Source organism: Corvus brachyrhynchos, unplaced genomic scaffold, assembly GCF_000691975.1.
Source record: "Corvus brachyrhynchos isolate BGI_N302 unplaced genomic scaffold, ASM69197v1 scaffold167, whole genome shotgun sequence".
Lineage (NCBI taxonomy): Eukaryota > Metazoa > Chordata > Aves > Passeriformes > Corvidae > Corvus > Corvus brachyrhynchos.
In genome coordinates this window covers 2,971,243-2,990,400 of record NW_008239547.1, presented here as the reverse complement: position 1 = coordinate 2,990,400, position 19,158 = coordinate 2,971,243, and the positions used below count along the sequence as shown (strand labels likewise).

The 19,158-nt window shown below is 39.0% G+C and overlaps 1 protein-coding gene across 1 annotated transcript in view; it reads right to left on the bottom strand.

Moving 5' to 3' along the window:
- MYO3A (myosin IIIA) overlaps window positions 1-19,158 on the bottom strand; it is a 120,600-nt gene that overhangs the window by 27,453 nt on the left and 73,989 nt on the right. The window contains exons 17-24 of the mRNA XM_008639318.2: window positions 18,815-18,941; window positions 17,616-17,826; window positions 15,636-15,783; window positions 8,716-8,869; window positions 7,528-7,616; window positions 5,683-5,812; window positions 3,196-3,275; window positions 2,505-2,582 (exon numbers count right to left, since the gene is read on the bottom strand). Coding sequence (XP_008637540.2) covers window positions 2,505-2,582; window positions 3,196-3,275; window positions 5,683-5,812; window positions 7,528-7,616; window positions 8,716-8,869; window positions 15,636-15,783; window positions 17,616-17,826; window positions 18,815-18,941 — 1,017 coding nt within the window. The remainder of the gene's footprint in view (window positions 1-2,504; window positions 2,583-3,195; window positions 3,276-5,682; window positions 5,813-7,527; window positions 7,617-8,715; window positions 8,870-15,635; window positions 15,784-17,615; window positions 17,827-18,814; window positions 18,942-19,158) is intronic.

The window sequence follows — 19,158 nt, the reverse complement described above, 5'->3', positions numbered from 1 at the left end:
CATTAGACTGGAGGAAACTAAGGCTACCCCAGAAGAAGGGCTGGTTGAACTGCTCTGATCTTGGCATGTCCTGTTGAGTGTATAGACTGATGGTGATACTATAACTGCCCTGCCAAGAGGGGAGAGTCTCCTCTCTTTTTAGGAGAGCAAAACTAGAAGTACACAAGATCACAATTCCAAAATTGCATTTTTCCCACCTCACAGGGTACCAGGCTAGTGGAGGGGATGCAGATTGTAGCTCCCCATGCCAGCTGAGGGGAATCTGACTGTAAACAACCTTGACTGGTGTTTTGAAAAATTGCCTCATGGGAGGATCTTATTAAAACACAAATGAACAGGCTCATTCCTCAAGATTCAACCTGACTCAACAGAAAGAGGCAGCCAGGAGATAATGCAACTCAGCAGTAGGTTGGTTACATGAAACCAGTGTAGGACGTCAAGAGCCATATGTCTCCTATTAAAATGTGCAATTCCATTCTGGGCAGAAGCTGCACCATGCAACAAAGTGCTTAATTAGCTCCATCACTAGTGTGCCAACTGAACACAAATAGGACACGCTAATGGATATCTTTTTTTCCATGCAGTCTGAGGTGGCATATGCTTTTCTCAGTTACCCATAGATTTCTGTGTATGAGTAAATCAATGGGGCTGAAGCTGAATTTTCATTTAAGAGAATTAGCTATCATGATCTAAGCAAGGATTTCCACTACAGAAAATAGTATCAGAAAAGTGTAAACATAATTAACTCATTTGCAGCCTCTGATGCTAGAAGTGCTGATAATGCACTGAATCATAGACATTAATTTGAATGAGAGTCACTATTTTTTTCCATCTAGAATATTTGACCAGTATGTAGTTTTGGACCACCATGATACCTAAACTGAAATTATCTGTCACAGCCCACAAAGGTGTGCAATTGTATCTACAAAAGAGAGATCTGGCTCCTTATTGTTCTGACATAGATGTAAATGAACTCTTATGGGTCATAAAATCATAGAATATACTGAGATGGAAGGAACCCATCAGGATCATCAAGTCCAACTCCTGGCCCTGGGCAGGACACCCCAAGTATCACACCATGTGCCTGAGAGTATTGTCCAAATGCTTCTGGAACTCTGTCAGATTTGGTGCTGTGGCCACTTCCCTGGGGAGCTGTTCCAGTGCCCAACCACCCTCTGGGGGAAGAACTTTTTCCATATATCCAACTTAAGCCTCCCTTCGCTCAGCTTCATGCCCTTTCCTCGTGTTCTGTTACTGGTCACGAGAGTGAAGAGATCAGTACCTGCCCTCTGCTTCCCCTTGTGAAGTGGTTGAAGGTTACAACGAGGTCTCCCCTCAGTCTCTTCTTCTCCAGACTGAACAGACCAAGTCACCTCAGCCTCTCCCCATACAGCTTCTGCTCCTTCACCATCCTCATGATCTTCCTTCGGAAGCTCTCTAATAGTTTAATATTTTTCTTATACTGTGGCACCCAGAATTGCCCCCAGGACTCGAGGTGAGGCCGCCCCAGTGCAGAGCAGAATGGGACAATCCCCTCCCTTTCCCGGCTGGTGATGCTGTGCCTGATGCACTCCAGGACATGCTTGGCCCTCCTGGCTGCCAGGGCACTGCTGGCTCATGTTCACCTTGACATGGACCAGGACCCCCAGGTCCATTTCCCTGGCACTGCTCTCCAGCCTCTCATTCCCCAGTCTGTGCACACAACCAGGGTTGCCCCACCCTGGGTGCAGAATGCAGCACTTGCCCTTGTCAAAATTCATATGGTTGGTGACTGCCCAGACCTCTGAATTGTTGAGGTCTCTCTGCAGGGCCTCTGCCCTCAAGGGAGTCGACAGCTCCTCCCAATTTAGTGTCATCAGCAAACTTACTTGGTATTCCTTTGAGTTGGGTGTCCAATCCATCATGAACATCCCCTCAGCCACTTTATGGTTTGCTGGGAGAGATGACTAAACAAGAGCTGGATATTCAGACCAGAACCAACTCTGTGCACCACTTCAGAGGAAAGGATGCTCTTCCCTGCTATTTTCTATTTTAGGACCAGCAGCACAGCCAGTGCTTGGGAAGGTCCAGAGCACTGCTGAAGGAGCCACAAACATAAACTCTGGGCAGTCTCTTTGCAGTGACCATCAAGAACTTTCTCTGGAGCTTCTGCTTCCAATTAACTTTTCCCTCTTTCTTAAACCCTTAAAGAAATGCTGCATATACCACAAATGTCCAATCTCCCTTTATCTTCCTTGGTGGAAAAACAAGCAAGTGAAAGATTAATATTGATCGTCATACATCATCATGACAGCAATGTGGCTGTGTAATCAAGTACAGTTAAACATGAAACATCACAATCTCCTCAAGATATTTGAACTGCACAGACTGCTGCACCATATATGCAGTTCACAAATTCCAAATGGATCACTAATGACTCTAACTCAACAGGTGCATTTCAAAAAGTAAAAGAATAAACATTTACTGTACTCTAGAAATATTTATTAGAAGATCTGATATCTTACTCTAAAATAAGAAGCGACTGTCTGTGTTTTCATGCTGGTTGTCTCTCTTGGATGATGTCCAGTATCTCCTGCTTCATTCTATAAAGATGAAGAAAAAAAATTACACTTTTGATCTCTAGTTAGCCTGTAGTGCCCTTTCCAATGCCCCAAGAAAGCACCCCTCAGAGAAGATAAATAATTTAAAAAGTATTCTAAACAGCACAAATTACACCATGATCACTAGCACAAATCAATTACACCAATACTTTGCTACACAAACATTCACACACACAAAGGGCACAAGTTGATAACAGAGAATCTAATAACTGCCACAAATAACCGGACGATGTCTGAGGTCCTGTCTATTATTTCATCATCACTCTTAATTTGCTAGTTCTCTAAGGAATGTGGCTATACTCCACACCAATATTTAAATTTCTCTTTTTGCTACAACACAGCTAGGAAATTGTATTTTTTTTTCCCCTGAAGTTGTTATAGAACTATAGCCAGAAAGAAGGGAAATGTTAGTTTTTTACCTCACGGAAGGAATATGAATTGCACAACACAAAGATATCCAGCTAAACAGAAAAGAAAATAGGAGAGGGAGAAAAACCAAGGAAGGGGTTACTTGCTTACTTTCAACACCAAAACAACTACTGCCTTTCTAGTTTAAATTAGGCTTCAATGCAGAATCACAAAATAGTTTTCTTACCTTTGTATGACTGATTGATTTTTGGGAGGTCCACATTTGGTAACTGATTGTAGTTTTGCTTTTGGTGTGTGCCAGGTTACCTATGGGAAGATGAAAGAAAGCAACCTATCAAAGTGCTTACATCTCATCTAAACTAAAAGCGATGCTGAAACACCTTATTCATGCCCCAGTGCAACCATATGACTATAAAGGTCATTGACTTTTTTCAGAGCATGTCCTCGTTTCCCCTTTAACCTTTAACCCTTGGGATGGAATGAGCTCTGAAGAAGTTGCATGAACACGGAACAGGATGATTTTTTCTCCTTCAGCTCATATGTCATCTACTAGATAAAAAAATAAACTGACTGCTGTAGAAGGTAAGAAAGATACATCTTAGAGCATCCATGTGGTTTTACCCTAAGAATGTTATTGTACTATTCTAGTTCTAGTGCTACATGTTAGTTTAAAAAAAAAAGGGCTAGCACCCTTGTCTGGCCCTGAGGAAAAGTGACATGGCATGACTCAAGATTATACACCTAAACTCTAGACTCCACTACTCTTTCAACCCCCTGGTAAAAATAAGGTTGTCTCTTTCCACAGAGCTTTCTGGAAACCATCACTGGCCTGTCCTTTCTCTGAAGTGTGGCTGGGTACTCCTGGGAGGCTACTAGCTGACTGGTAGCTACTAGGGACAAAAACTGTCCCAGGGAGGCATTCTAGCCATTAATCAGAATGAGCAGTCCTGTGGGAGTGTGTCAGCTGCTGTTCACTGGCTCTTGGTTTACTAGCACAGACAAAGTCTTAAGGCTCTAACTTCGGAATTCTAAATCAAGCAATACCTTCATTATGATGACTTTGAAGGACTAGGTGTGTTGGCATGCTTTACACAGACACTGGTCTTTTCAAGGAATAATGAAAACTCTGCTGAGCTTTCCATCATGTCTCTCTGTCTTGATAAACCCTAACCATTGCTGCATGCTGCCACTGCTTCAGCTAATAACGTAACACTTCTGGGATCTCCCTCTCCACTGGGAGAGCCTATATCTCTGTGCACAGCTACTATCAGGAAGAGGTGGGCAAGAGCTGGAATAACAGCTGCAAATATGTGTCATGGTAATGCATCAGGTATCGTGTGATGATATCAAGGGCTAAACCTCCCTGGGGTTCAGCTGAATATCACAGGTGGGAAGAAAAAAGAGAGGATTACTCACAGCTAACTTTAGCTATCTGAAAGTGAGGTGTCTAGAGGATCCCTGCTGTACTCAGTGGAGAGACACACCTTCAGAGGAGGTTTTCCCCATCCCAAGAGAAACACCTGAGACAGGCAAGATGGGTTGGACTTTGCGTAAACCTCTACAATTACTCTGATTCTAGATTAATAACATAGATCAGAAACCTAACTTTTAGCTGGCTGTGGCTGGATGGTTTGGGTCAGTTTTGAAAGGCTACATGCAGCATTTCACAATATTTAACAAGAAGACTAAAACAGCCTTCAGAGTTATCTTGCAAAACATTAAGACTTGGGATCAGTTCTTGGAACCATTTGGACGCTTACTTTGACTCTTTGGAAATTATAGTTTAGTATATTAGCAGATATCAACGAGTCAAAAAGTTCAGGCAAGGACATTGAGCTCTGTGCTTTCCCAGGAACACTCACTTAAAATAAAATTTCAAGACCGAATTTTGCATTCTATTAGCAATGCTCCCTTTGTAAAGAACCGAAGCCTTGCCAAAGCCTCAGCTTCTGTAAGTTATGATAACATTTTCATTTCCATTAGGCTCTTCCAATTTAGCTTTTCTGTTCTTCTAGAAATACGTCTCCTGTGTAGTTACACAAGAAAGTACTGTATGGCATCAATGCCATCACACAGGGAGTACTACAACACAATAATAAACTGGTTGCAAGGAGACTTACCCATCATCCTGAAGTGGAAGGTAGGACATTTTGCAAGGACATAGTTCAAGTAAGGTGCAATTTAGGAGTAATTTCCATGGAGCCAGTTTTATTCCTTCACCTCAACTTCTGAATTCCTTGAGGAAGAGCTTACTACTAGGACCCCATCATTTACCTTTTGTAAAGGACTCTTAAGACTGAGGAAATAGAGGAGTGTCTTCTCACTCTTTGCAGCAGATGTTAGGAGCCCCAACCTTTGTTCTCTACCATTTAGAGATAAATTGCACTGAGGCAATTTATATATGCCCTGTCCAAAACAGGCCAGTGACTTACCTGACCCTTCCTGTTCAGTCCTCAACTCAAGAGATGAACTACACTCCCTGTCTTGATCCCCTACCCTGAAGAGAGGGGCCTGAAAGAAGTCTCTACCACTTCCTTGGCACTTGACCAGACCCAGCAGCTTGAGATGGCTGAGGCTCCATTCAGTATAGATTCTATGGTTGGAAAGTTAAGCCACAAAATGTATAATGTCATCAATTAATGGTCATATGAAACCTAGCAGTGGTCATCATGATGGCTAAAGAAAGCTAAGAAGATCACCACAACAGCAATACCTGTTTTTGTGAGAGGATGGGTTACCAGCTGTCGCGTCAGGTTGTTTTCAGATGATCGCAGTAGCAGCACAATATCAGCTGGCAGAGTATCTCTATTTTTGGCTAGGAATCCACTTGCATTATATAGAACCTGTTTAAAAAGTACATTTATATGTCTTCTTGGGTTTTGAAAAGTAATTGTAAATTCAGGCTTTCTGGAATAGGGCTTTTGATGTATCAAGACACACAAATAGTTTTTCAGCCATCAGGCTCACTCTTGCTTACAGTCTGTCTTTTGATCACTGGAAGTTCTAACTTTTCAATACTGAGATATGATGAAGATCACTGAAAGCAAATCCATCATTCCAAAGTAGCTTGAGGCATTCATTTTTCTAATGCAGATATGTTAATAGCGGTTTTAATTTGTGTGGATTTATCACTAGGACAAGTGTATTGTGGTCCTTGTTTACACCAGTACATATGTAAATGCACAATTACAATGCACTTGATTTCAACCACACCTCGTAGGATTATCCATATGACTGTACAATCTTTCTGTGTTATTTATATTGTGCTGTACTGGACCCAGGACTTAACACTCTTCCTAGAGATCTCTGTATTAATTGTAGAGGAAGTTTGTAGAATCACAAACTACATATTGGCAATTGAAATCTCTCTAAGAATGGTGTATGTAACTCAAAATGTAACTTCAGGGTTCTATCTCAGTGGTAATCTAAGGGATTCAAAAGAAAACTTGACCTGTCAAGAAGGGTAGAAGATACTGGGATGCTTAATTTAGAAAAATCCATCACAAAATAACTCTGCAGCAGTCTTAAATGATGAAAAAGACTTGTAAAGGAAAAGGAAATAATTTTTTTTTCCAGTTCCACAGTAAACTGGACTAGGGGTAATGAATTTATATGACAGCAATGGAGGCATAAGTTAGACAGCAGAAGAAACTTCCTAATGAAAGAGCTTGTTGAACACTGATGGGGAACTGGTGTAATCCCCGTATTCAGTGGCTGGTAACAGGAATGGTACAGGAAGACCTGGCTTTCCACGCCTTGCAGTGAGTTATGCTAGGCTGGTGAAATGCAACTCAGCTGGAGATGAGGTTCAGAGGAGTTACAAGAGGCTCTTTGTTGCTGGCTGTCTTACTTAAGGGGTAAGCTATCTTCCATCAGCTGATGGGCAGTATTTGTCTCCAGCACTGCAAAGACCCAACATGGTTTCCTATGAGAGACATCAGTGCTCACTCTTGTACTCTTTAAAAGAGCTCAGAAGGAGATGGGAGCTCCTGCTTTCCCAAGGCAAGGTTCAGGTGGCCAGTGTCGTCTTGCTGCAGTGTAAGAGCAGCTCCTCCTGTGTTTGCATGGCACGTGCAGCAAGTCACTTTGTACAGGAAGGCACGATGCTGCTCATTGAATGAAGCAGGAAGCAGGGCCTGCACTCTCTGTCTGGATGATGACAAAGTAAAGAACTAAGTAAGGCTGATGGGGTGTAGGAGGTAGTAGAAAGAATGGAGCTGGGTCCTGGTTAGAAACAGTGGGAACAAGCATGGTGTAGGACTTTGAGGAACTAAGGGGAAGAGCACTGAGTTGCATTACACACCAGTTATGTTTTGGGTCTTCTATAATACAGTCAGTTCATTTACCTGGTGACATTTAAGAAAAATATACTACTGCTATTGATTTTTTTTTTTTTAAATGAGGGATAATAGCTTCTTAATTTAGTTGTGATGTGTAAGACCTTGCCAACATACCCATGTCTGGACTGAATAGATAATTGCTGAGAACCAACCCAGGTGACCTCTTCTACTTCCTTCCAATCCTACCATTCCCCAACTAACATCATCAGGTGTCTTACCTTTCCTGCATAATGATAAATTCCAAAGGTTAGATCTACTCTTTTGGGTCTCCAAAAGTATTTTGACTTCAAATTATCTTCAAATTTTTCTGAAAGGAAACACACAGCTTATTTTACCAGAGTTACTGTACAATCATTCTCTTCTGAAGCTGTGTCCCTCCAAGGATATTGCCTGACTTCTCAGCCAATGCAGAGGCACAAAACAGACACTGAGGCTTTCAAGGACAGAGATACCATAATGGTCTTGCAACAAAAGACTCTGGATAAAGAATATGGGAGCTCTTGGACAAGTTACTTACTTTGTATCAATTTTTTAATGTGTGACCTCAGAAAATCATAGAATCATAGAATCATTAAGGTGGGAAAAGAAGTATAAGATCATTGAGTCCAACCTTTAAGCCAGCACCACTGTGTTCACCACTAAGCCAGGTGACACATCCACATGAGTTTTGAACACTTCCAGGGCTTGCATTTCCAAGATTTAGATCTAAATATATGAAACAATGTAGTAATCTTTCCTAAGGATTCCTTGAGGAATTGTGAGAAAACATTTACTGATTGATTGAGGGCTTCAGTACTGTAGAGTTCTTCTAACCTCATAAAAAGTATGAGGCTAGAAGAACAACAGACTCATAGAATTGATTTAGCATGGGCATTGTTACTGGATGTTATTAAGTTTTGTAATTGGGTGTTGGTAAAAACTCTAATCTGACACTTTGCACATTCAAAAATGAGTTAAACAAGGATTTATCTGCACAGAAATACCACTGACATAACTAAGTCACCGGTAACTGCAACTACTCAATAGCACTGAAATAGCCAGGATCTGAACTACAATGAATTTAGGTTTTTTAATTTTAATTTGTGACTAGAAAACTCAGATACTGCTCATCAAAAATCTCAGAGCTGAACATGACTCAACTTTGCAAACAGTGTTCTTGGTCTATGAACCTAGAGTTTTAACTCAGTTTGATCTTTACTTTTCAAGCTCTGCAGCAAAAAATTCCTGAAGGCCAGAGAACTTGAAACCTGGATCAGCAGTTTAGGTTCCCTGTCTCCCTCAAACACACTGTGATACTGAAATGGGGAGTCACTAAAAATAACTAGCATGTAGTCCAAGCTGTATATGCCAAACAAAAATCTAACAGAAGACAAGCTGCAAAACTGTGAAATGAACCATATACTTACCTACAAGCGTCTGATCTGTTGCTTGTGGGAATCGACTTTCCTCATCCAGCAGAGACAATAAACCCATTGGTTTCTGCAGGAACATATCTAGGAGGGGCCTGTTGTCCTCGTATTCTATAACTCTTGCATCAACACCTTCGTAAAGGTATTCATTCTGCAGCAAGAAACAGAAGGCATGCTCTGTGCATACAGAACCACTTCAGAAAATAAGTCTCAAACTGTCAATTGTGGCAAATTAAAACGACACTGAGAAAGTATGCCTCAGGGCTAAAGACATTAAGGTTTTGCAGAAACAAGTGTCAGATGGGATTTTGGTTTTGAATATGTAAATTCAATACTCCTATGGCATATTCGATAAAGTAAGATACTTTACAGGAATAGCAAGAATTAAAGAAACAGTCGAAGAAGATAAAGTATAGTGTTTGCAAATAGAGATCTCAGGGCCTATTTATTTCCTTGGTCTGAAAGGTAGAAAATTTCTTAACCATTTAGAGCTATATTTACATTCCCAATTCATTGCTCAGATCTAAGTGATGGCTAAGATTTACAAAAGTGACTATAGGTTACAGTGGCTTTGTTTGATCCCTCCTCAAACATCTCGAAAAATTCTTATGTGGAGAAGAAAGATGCACATACTTTCTAAAAATTAAAGAATTGTGTACATACTTCCTAGGAATTAAATAAATTGCCTCAGAATTGCCTCTAACACATTTCACTCATTTTAAAGAACTGGGGAAAGGTATTCCCCAAGATCTAAAAACAACAGAAAAGCCGGTGGGGTGGACTTTTTGGGTTTGCTTTTTTTGTTTGGTTTGGTCTGGCTGGTTTTCTCCTGAAGACTGCAAATACCTCTGGATTCCTCCCAGACTAAGAAAAAGCAAATAACAAATGTGTCCACACAGTGTGTTGCAATGGTTTTATCTTGAATATAATTTAGATTATAGCTGGAGAACACAAGAATGACCTTCCTTAATCCTTTAGCAAGCTGTAGATTGACCAAGGGAAAGTTGCTCTAGGGACTTCCACCCCCCATTATTTTTGCTTGCATTAGGTAAAGCAGTAGCAGTTATCTACCACACAGTGATCCTGTTTGTGCCAGGGCTGTCTTCAGTCCTGTGCAGGCTGTACTGTGAAACACAGAGTTAAGCCTTTTGATCTACTTTAAAAATCATCCCTCGACCAAAGGATGGGACTTTATAAGTGTTGTATTCATGTATGGTGTTAACATCACAATTTTGCTATCCTGAATTCATTGTGGGAAGAGTGTCACAAAAATGAATGATGGCTAATATTAATGAGTTCAAAGACCTCTAACCTTGGAAGACCTCTCCTTATGTGTCATTCATTTGCATCTGAGTGAGTGAAGAAGGCAATACATTGAGCATTTAAAAAAGAAGTTCACTTTCATATACAACAGAATAGCACCTGTTTCATTCCTCTTAACCTCAGAGAAACAGCAAAAGGCATAAAATCAATAAAACTGGTCTAAAAATACAGGCATAAATAAAGATCTACTGATCCATTTGAAAGAGGACACGAAATATATACCTAAACCCTTCTGGAATCCAGATTGATCTAATTTCCCAGGACACTCTTCACTCTTAAGGATAGGTTATAATTCAGTTTATATGCCATACAAGGGTGTAATCAGTAAGAATCTCTCCTACAGCCCCGTGAGGGCTCCTTGTTTGAGAAGCTTAACATTAACCTCATTCATGCCTCCCCTGAAGCAGTGGACAGGAGGAGTTTTGCTTTTTATTTTAATCAATGACCTGAGTAGCAGGACAAGACAGGAGACTAATAAATGTATTGCTGATATAGGCAAGAAGTTAATTATATACCTGTAGGAGCTGGTGGCAGAAAGGGTATGAATCTGTGTTATCTCCCAAAGATAACATGGGAGCAGCGGCAGCTAAACTGAGGGCTACAGCTGCACTGACACACAGACGTGCATGGAACCAGCAGTTACTTCCTAGAATTATCTAGAGTACCCTTATCAAGGGGGCAAAGGGAAGAGATTCCTCAGGATGAATCTATCAGTGGAAAGTGTTTCTGTGACACTTGGGCATCCTCAAACAAGCTCTCACAACCCACCTATCTAGTGATAAACTTTTCCTAACTTCAAATGCTTGTGAGAGAGGCTGGTTTAGAGAGCTGATAAAGTGTTCTCCTCAAAAAAGAAAGGAACTCTTAGTAGCTGTACTACTATACTGTAACAGCAACATTTGCTCCCCTCCCTGCCCAGCCAGCATGCAGGGCCTGACCTCCAAGCCTGCAGTGTATGTGACCTTTTTGTGTCTTTTGTGTCTCGACAGTTGAATGAGTGTCAGCACTGACAGTTCGGGTAATGCTGCCATCTGCCCAGCAGGATATGAAGGAGTTCACTCCATCACTTCCCATGGGCTCCTGAAGGACAGCTGATAACCAAGCCAGGCACTAGTGTGACAGATGACTCACAAATGATACTGTACTACATTTACTTATGCAATGCTGGTTTCAACCACATCATTAGGATACAAGCAGCAAATATAAAAGCTTTAACGATGGACATCATAAAACTGTAATGAAATAGGTCTTATTTGAATTAATAAGATGAATCAGCTACAGGATTTTGTAATCCCCCATGATGTTTTGTGACAAGAAAGCTCCGCAAAATAGCTACTTCTTGAAATTCAAGAAGTTAGAAAGTATTCCCGTGGATGGCATGTCAAAAGGAATAATTGAGTTACACTATTAATTGGGCTCCCATCTCATCTTACTATTGCATGGTATAATTTCTATGATCAAAACTAGGTAACATTAGCTTGTACCACCTGTTTCAGTGGTAACAAAAGAATTATTAAATGCATTAGGAAATGGTCTTCATGTTTAATAAAGTAATGCCATTTTGCTGAGAACATGTTATGATGACACTTTGGTTCAAATGCAGACACCAGAGACTTATCCAGAACCAACCTTTTCCAGCTGAAACTAGAAGATTAAATTGTCATGAGAATGTAAAATAAACATTGCATACATTTAATGCAAAAAGTATCATCCTTTCAAATGACAGCAAACTTGCTACTTTCCAAAATGCTTTAGCTATCTGCCATTACACCTTTTACTTTTTATGGGGGAATGACAAATAAGAAAGGAAGGGGAAGGCTGTCTTGCTGGACAATGTCACCTGCAGATCTTGGAACTAACAGAAATTAACTTACATCAGTACCTAATATGTAAGGGAAACAACCTGAAGGACAGCACTGAAGGTCCAAAAGTTCTGCTTTGCTTTATATTAAACAAAAAAACCCCTTGTGCCAGCAAGACTAAAAGCAGTGACTAAGTTGAGAGGCCAGATTCTCTCCCCAGTCAGTAGAGATAGGGACATATCTATTTGTCTCCATTGGCTACTGGGAATCTGCATTGTCTTAAACTATATACCCACTTCAGTCTTTCTGTTAAATTAGGGAAAGGAGATTGCCTTAAGGCCTAAAAGCCTTTATTATTAAATACAAAAATTAAGTCAACAATAAAGAATAAATTCCCTTAATTCTGACTTGAGTTCTCCACGTTGGCACACAGACACTCCACTCTAGCTGACACCCTGAGCCTCAGGTTGTGATAGTATCACTGTTCCTTCCTTTGACCCCATCACTACTGAGGCCTTATTTGTGTAGGCCACACTTCCAAGGAAAGCAAAACTGTGAACACTTTTCAGATTCAGATAGAGAAAAGAGACCACTGACAATGCTGAAACCATGTCAGCTCAGGCTAATGGAAAGTCAACACAAAGGTCTTGGTGACTGCTGGCACCAGCCTTCTTGTAAACATAACTTCTGTCTTTTAGAGTTAGACACAAACCCTTGCATATAAAGTCATTTGTAAAGTCAGGCAATACATCAGCAAAGGGCAGAGATCATCCTAATGTTTGTTTTTTGCATCAGTGATACTTTTTATTTTAATTTACAATTAAAGTATATTACAGGTGTCAACACAGGAGAGTTCTTACGGTGAACAGAAAAGATTCTGACGCCCCCTGCTTGCTCAAAGGCTGTTTTTGTGATGTACAACTGGGACAACCATGTAATAAATAAGTGAAAAGTGATGTCTTATAATGACTATCAATCATTCTGTGCCATTGGGTTATAATGCAGAATAACACATTTCTCATCTCCCGTCTCTGAAAGGGGGAGATTGACACCCACACGTACATGAACTATATAGCTCATTCTGCACTGCTGTAGTAATATCTTTGGAGACTGCTACAAGATAATATAACAAAGTTTGATATAATCTGATGTAGTGGTTTAATGTAAATTAAGGTAGACACTTGGTTGGTATTACAGGCTGGATGTGGACACTTGTAATAGAAATATTAGGACTGGTATAAATGAAATATGAATGGGAATTTGAGATTAAGCACCAGAAGAAAGAGTCTTAAAAGAATAGCCATGTGATAGCCTGTGATTTGAATGAAGAACATTTGTTCGTAACAATAAAACTGGGGCAAGAGTTGCTTACATCAAGAACAGAAGGCCTTCACTTACATAAAAACACAGTGCAGAGAGTTAGTGAGGGGAACACCCTCTAAATCCGACAGCAGGAGCAAGACTGTGAGGTTGTAGCACATCACACACAATTTTCCTATGAGCCCACCAAGGAAATGGACTGCAGGCATAAAGATATATATATTCCAAACAAGGAAAGCCAGATAATGACCTTGCCTAAAGAGTATGGACACTGAAGTAAATAAGGGTTTGAGGCAAAGAATGATTGCTAAAGGCTGTAAAAGATATGTCCAAAAACTATTTCAGCAAGAAGAACCTAACAGACATGATGAAGACTTGCCAGCTGGTGTCCATTATCCTATATGTCACTCACAAATTATGTTGGCCAGACCACTTGAACACACACACACACACAGACACAGACACACAGACACAGACACACAGACACACAGAGACACAGACACACACACACACACTGTGGTGCATTCTATGTGTGAGTCAATGAAATCTAGGAGAGAATGAATGGAAATGGGTACAACTGACATACTTAGAGATTCTGTAAATAAAGATCACCTTCCCCTTCCATAGGGTCTGTAGCTGTTGTACTAATTTCCTACAGGGAGAAACGGACAAACTATATATTGTCAAAGTAAGAAGTTAATTTTTCCCCTCATCTGCTCAGTAGCAGAATAACCACCCTGCAGAATAACACTGCAGCAAGGCACATACAAGAGGGCAAACTGTTCCTACTACACAGTGACACCACAAACCTCTGCATTAATATAGGTCTGGCCAAAAAGTTCTGTACTGGGATACCTAGCAACAAGTAAAAGCAGATTACACTGAACTTGACTCCAATCAAAAAAGAGAAGGAACATTAAGACAGTATTAGGGTGTACAGGAATAGGGCTAGGAAAGCCAAGGCAGGTCCATCAGCAGCAAAAGGCAGCTAGGGAGAATGTAGTCCTGCTGCTGAACAAGTTTGTGGATGACATGGAAAAGGCTGAGATATTCAATGCTTTCTTTGCATAGGTCTTGACTGATAACCCCAGGTCCCTGAGACCAAGGGCAAAAAGTCTGGAGCAAGGAAGACTTAAACTTAGCATAGGAGGATCAAGTTAGGGAACATTTAAGCAAAGTGGACATATGCAAGTCCATGGGACCTGGACAGTGCCTGGGTTTGACAGGAATAAACATTGCTGCTGCAGTCTGTGCTATTTCCATCTTCCAACTGTTAGAAACAGCAATAGCCAAGTGCCCTTCTTTAGTGAACCTGTGTACTTTGGAAAGAAGATGCCTAAGTAATTACAGCAGATCAAGTTAAATTTTCTCTGACTTTTAGATGATATTAAAACCAAGGAAATACTTGTGTCAATAATCTTGCACATAAATCTAGAAAAACAGCTACAAGATACAAGACTGCAAGACAACATTTCCTGAAATAATTGGAAAGAGGATAAAACATTGATCCATTAAAAAAAATTGCCATATTACACATAGATACAGACACCTCTAGACTGACACATGCCTGTACATGCATGTACACACCTGCATACATGGACACATTCCAAACTCATATCTGTCTCATCCTTAAAACAAACAGTGATTAACACTGACAAAATACTGTACTAACAATTAAAATTAGCATTCAGGAGAATTTTCATCCATGTATCATAAACACCAATAATTTCAGTAAAACAGCAGAAGTATAATTTCACCTACAGTTTGAATTCTGACTATTCTGCCATACAGAATTCTGAAATATTTCAATTTTCAGCAAGATCAATTTTTTTTTCCCTAAACATGTTATTTCTTCAAATAACAATATTGAACAATGATTTAAAGGTGGTTAGTTTAAGTCTCCTGGAATTATTTACAAAGTTGAGATTATATTCTTTGAGGTTTTTCCCTCTCCTCTTCAATTTAATAAATTTTTATATTTACAATGCTATTCCTTTTCTCTGCTTTACAATAAATTATTTATTTAGCTGAGATGATCTAGTTTCTCAATAAGAACAAAATAATTATGAGATTTGCAGTTTTTAAAAATGGAATTTCAGTGTTCATTAAGCTTATTAGTAAACTATTATGAACAGTGCACTTTTAAAGTTTTGTTACCACTCATTTACATTTTAACTAGAGAATCATACATTACAACACTCATTATTCCTCAAGAAAACAATATTGCATTTGCATCAATCAGATTATCACAGTGCTGCTTAGCTACTGTAAATTTCAAATTTAATGCATTTTATGTTGGCATTTTACTTGCAAATAGCAAACACTGCTTCACGGAATACATACTTAAAAACCATTTGTTATAATCTGTTATTTACAACCTATTACGGAGAAGGAACAACGCAGTTTCTTGAGACAAGAAACATTACATACATTCAGTAATACTAAAGCTTTATCAAAATAATCAACACGTACCTGTTCCCAGGCAAAGACATGTTGATTGAAGTAGAACTGAATTTGTTCATTGGCAATGTTGATACACAGTTGTTCAAAAGAATTTTTTTTGAAATTCTCAAAGCCAAAGATGTCAAGAATTCCAATGTTCAAGCCATCATCATTTTCACTGCAAAGATGAAATATACTTTCCATTGTTGTATCTATTTTACATTAATTACCTTCATTACTATTTCACAAAAGGAAATCATGGGCCAAATCTGAACACCAGTGACACAGGGTAAGTTTGGCTGAACCAGATTTCTCCTAAAATGACAATAATTGTTTGTTTGAAATACAATAAATGCAGATCAATTCAAAGATTACTGAATATGCAGAACAGATACACTGAATCACACAACAACTAAGTCAATTGATAAGTGAATAGAGGATTTATAATTTTATTTTTACACTAATATTTGTTAGTAATTATTCTAAAAAGCCAACTACAGTGCAGAAAGAACACACACTTCTTTTTGTTTCTCTTGTAATAACACAGGCTTTACTCACCAACATCGTGAAATTAAAGACTGTTGTCATTAAGTATTATTTCCTCATATTAGTTACTCATAACAATTAAAATTGCTTAGTTTAACATTAAAGTAAAAAGAATGACTAGCTAGACATTTTATGCAGCTAAATAACTACTTTATGCACTAGGATGTGGTATGCATTGAAATTACCAACTAAATTCCAGAGAAGCACTGGAAAAACTTTGGCTTGATATTTTAGGTAGGACTTACTGAAGATACGTGATCACTTCTGCAACTGGAAAAAAGGTCTAATATTTATTTGCTGAAGCAAAAAATTAAGAGGATATAATTTTATAATAAACTGAGGCTGTCATTAGTGTCTTTCTAGGCAAAATATAAATCACATTCTTTTGATAAAACCTCTTTGGGCGGCTATCTGTAACTATTTTTTAAATAAAGATTTATGAAATCAGAAATTAAGAATCAGCCTCAAGACACTCATGAATAGTACTTAAACCTCTTTGTGAAGTCCATCTCAAAAAAAGAAGCATTTCATTGTGGAGGGATCTGAAATCGGTGACTGTTTCATCTGTCTCAAGATTACATTTTTGATGAATAGACTGCTAAAATTAACTCTCCCATTCCTTTTTCAGAGCTAATTACATAAAAATAGTAAATGCAAATTATTTTACTACCACAAGATCAAGCAAAAGTTGTTTGGGTTTTTTTTTTACAGTGAACATTTCAGGTTGGATTTTCTCCCTCCTCACCAGCATAATAAGTAAATATTCAGTTTGAAAAGGGCTCCGTAACAGACAAGTGAGGGCATACAGGCTAGAAGTGCTGCCCCATCTATCACGGATTTTATCCTATCACTTACTGATTAAAATTCTGTTTGTTGTTGCTCTGCTGTAACCAAATATTGAAAGTTTAGATGAATTTTAGGACTGCAACCTTGGCTCTCCTCTGATGTTTATGAAGAAAAAAATCCAAGAAATACAGATTTGAAAACCATAGCTATTTATTATTGATATGGTGTTTAAAATGTCACCTTTTAAGCGTTAAGTGGACAATACCTTCAGTAAATGTGTTTGAAAACTATTCCCACACATATATGAAACCATGCTCATAACAACAGTGACAAAAGAAACAGCATCAGTGTAAATAAGAGCAAAATTTGACCTATGCAATCAACATGATGAATATCAAAAATTTACTCTGAAAAAAATACAAAACAAAAAGTAGCTAATATGTAATTTAGAAAGGGTTAAATGAGTAAAGATCAACAGGAAAACACCAGATGCTTTTGCCAACCATACCTACTGTATTTTCGTTATATATTATGAATAGGACAAGACATTTTTGACATGGTGGTATCATAAACAAAAAGGTAGCAGAGAAAAAGAACTTAACTACACTAAAGGCTCTAGTGTAGACAATATTATTCCCAGAAAAAAATCTCTCTTTATTCTGCAAAATCTTCTTTTACCTTAAATGTTTGTCAGGTTTGAGTAAAGTGTTGATGCGATTGACTATCCAGCTGAAGAGGCGCCCATACAGTGCTTTGGCCATGGCATCTCTGACATCAGTGGCTTTTTCCACAGTGTTGGGACGAATAATTGTTTCTCCTCGAGTCACGACACAGTGAGAGGTGAGGGCCTCTTGCAGTTCATCTGCCTGAATACACAGCAGGGATGCGCCTAGGAAGGAATGGCACAGGCATACCTCAGAGACAGATTTTGGAAGGTGAAACAGGCATTTTTGCAATCAAAGGTGCAAGTGCAATGTATCATGAATAAGGGCCAAATCAAAGTCTTGAACTAGGACTAATGAGGAATTTTCACACCAAACAAGTGTTGTTATCTAATTTAGTCACCAACCTTCCTATCTTCCACTGCAGTCAATGAGTAAGTGATTCAAAGCAGAGGCTTTAGGTTCTAAATTCCTTTATCAAGGAGGCTTTTTCTCCAGTCTATGGAGAAATGCTAGGGAATCTAGGTGACTATGTAAGAAGCATCCAAGTTGTGAGGTGTGAATAACCCTCTCAGTTATAACCCACTCATAGAAGCCACTGCTATTCTCCTTTTGCTCCAAAAAAAGGGGTGCTTCTTTCCCAGTTCCACAATATTTTTCTATGGCAAGAAAACATGTAAGAAGATAGCATGAAGACTTCATTATCTCCTCAGGTGTAATTACTGAGAAAGTGTAGCAAATTTTTTGAGAATCTTTGCCCCTTGGCCTCCTCCACCTCCCAGCAGCTTATAATGTAAGGCATCCCTTCCAAAGAACTAGTGAGCTGTATTTCAACAGGCACATGTGGGGAACAAGTAATGAGCAGCTGAGAAAGAAACTGGGAAAAAACTATTCAATGCATTAATGAGGTTCTCCATCAAATGTTGAAATAGCCTTGGAAAAATTCCAAAAATGTTTTCAGGCATCTGCAGTATTAATCATGTTTCCTGTATGCCAGAGAACTGGTTAGTCAAATAAGATGCATAACATGGAAATTGTTTTCTTTTTTGCATTTGAATTCAGGTGGGCTTAGAATTCATCTACCTCCAATTTTTAATTATTCTTGCAAAATTTCCACGTGAATACAGTTTTCATTGATACCTCTCTTACAATAAAATAAATTTGCTATGAAAACACTGAAGAAAAACAATGTTAAATTAAGGAAAAAACACTTACAATTCTCAAGGGCTACTGGATTGGAAATGTTGCTCTTGTCAATCATATGTTCAGATACTACTGCAGAAAATTCAATGTTACCCACATTTAAAATGGCAGCCAGGACACTGTACACACTTCCAAGTTCCTGAAAAGTATATTAAAAAAATGCAATACTTAATAGCCAGGTAATTTGCCTCTGTGGTTTGTGCAATGGGCATGTTGCGTGTGTGTTGTTTCCTGTCGCCTGCCACATGCCCACTACTTTTAGGAATGCAGTTGTCAGAAATTATTCCTATTCTGTACTTAGCAAAGTCTTTCAAGAGTAAGACAGTCAAAGAGGGCAAGACAAACCATATACTAAC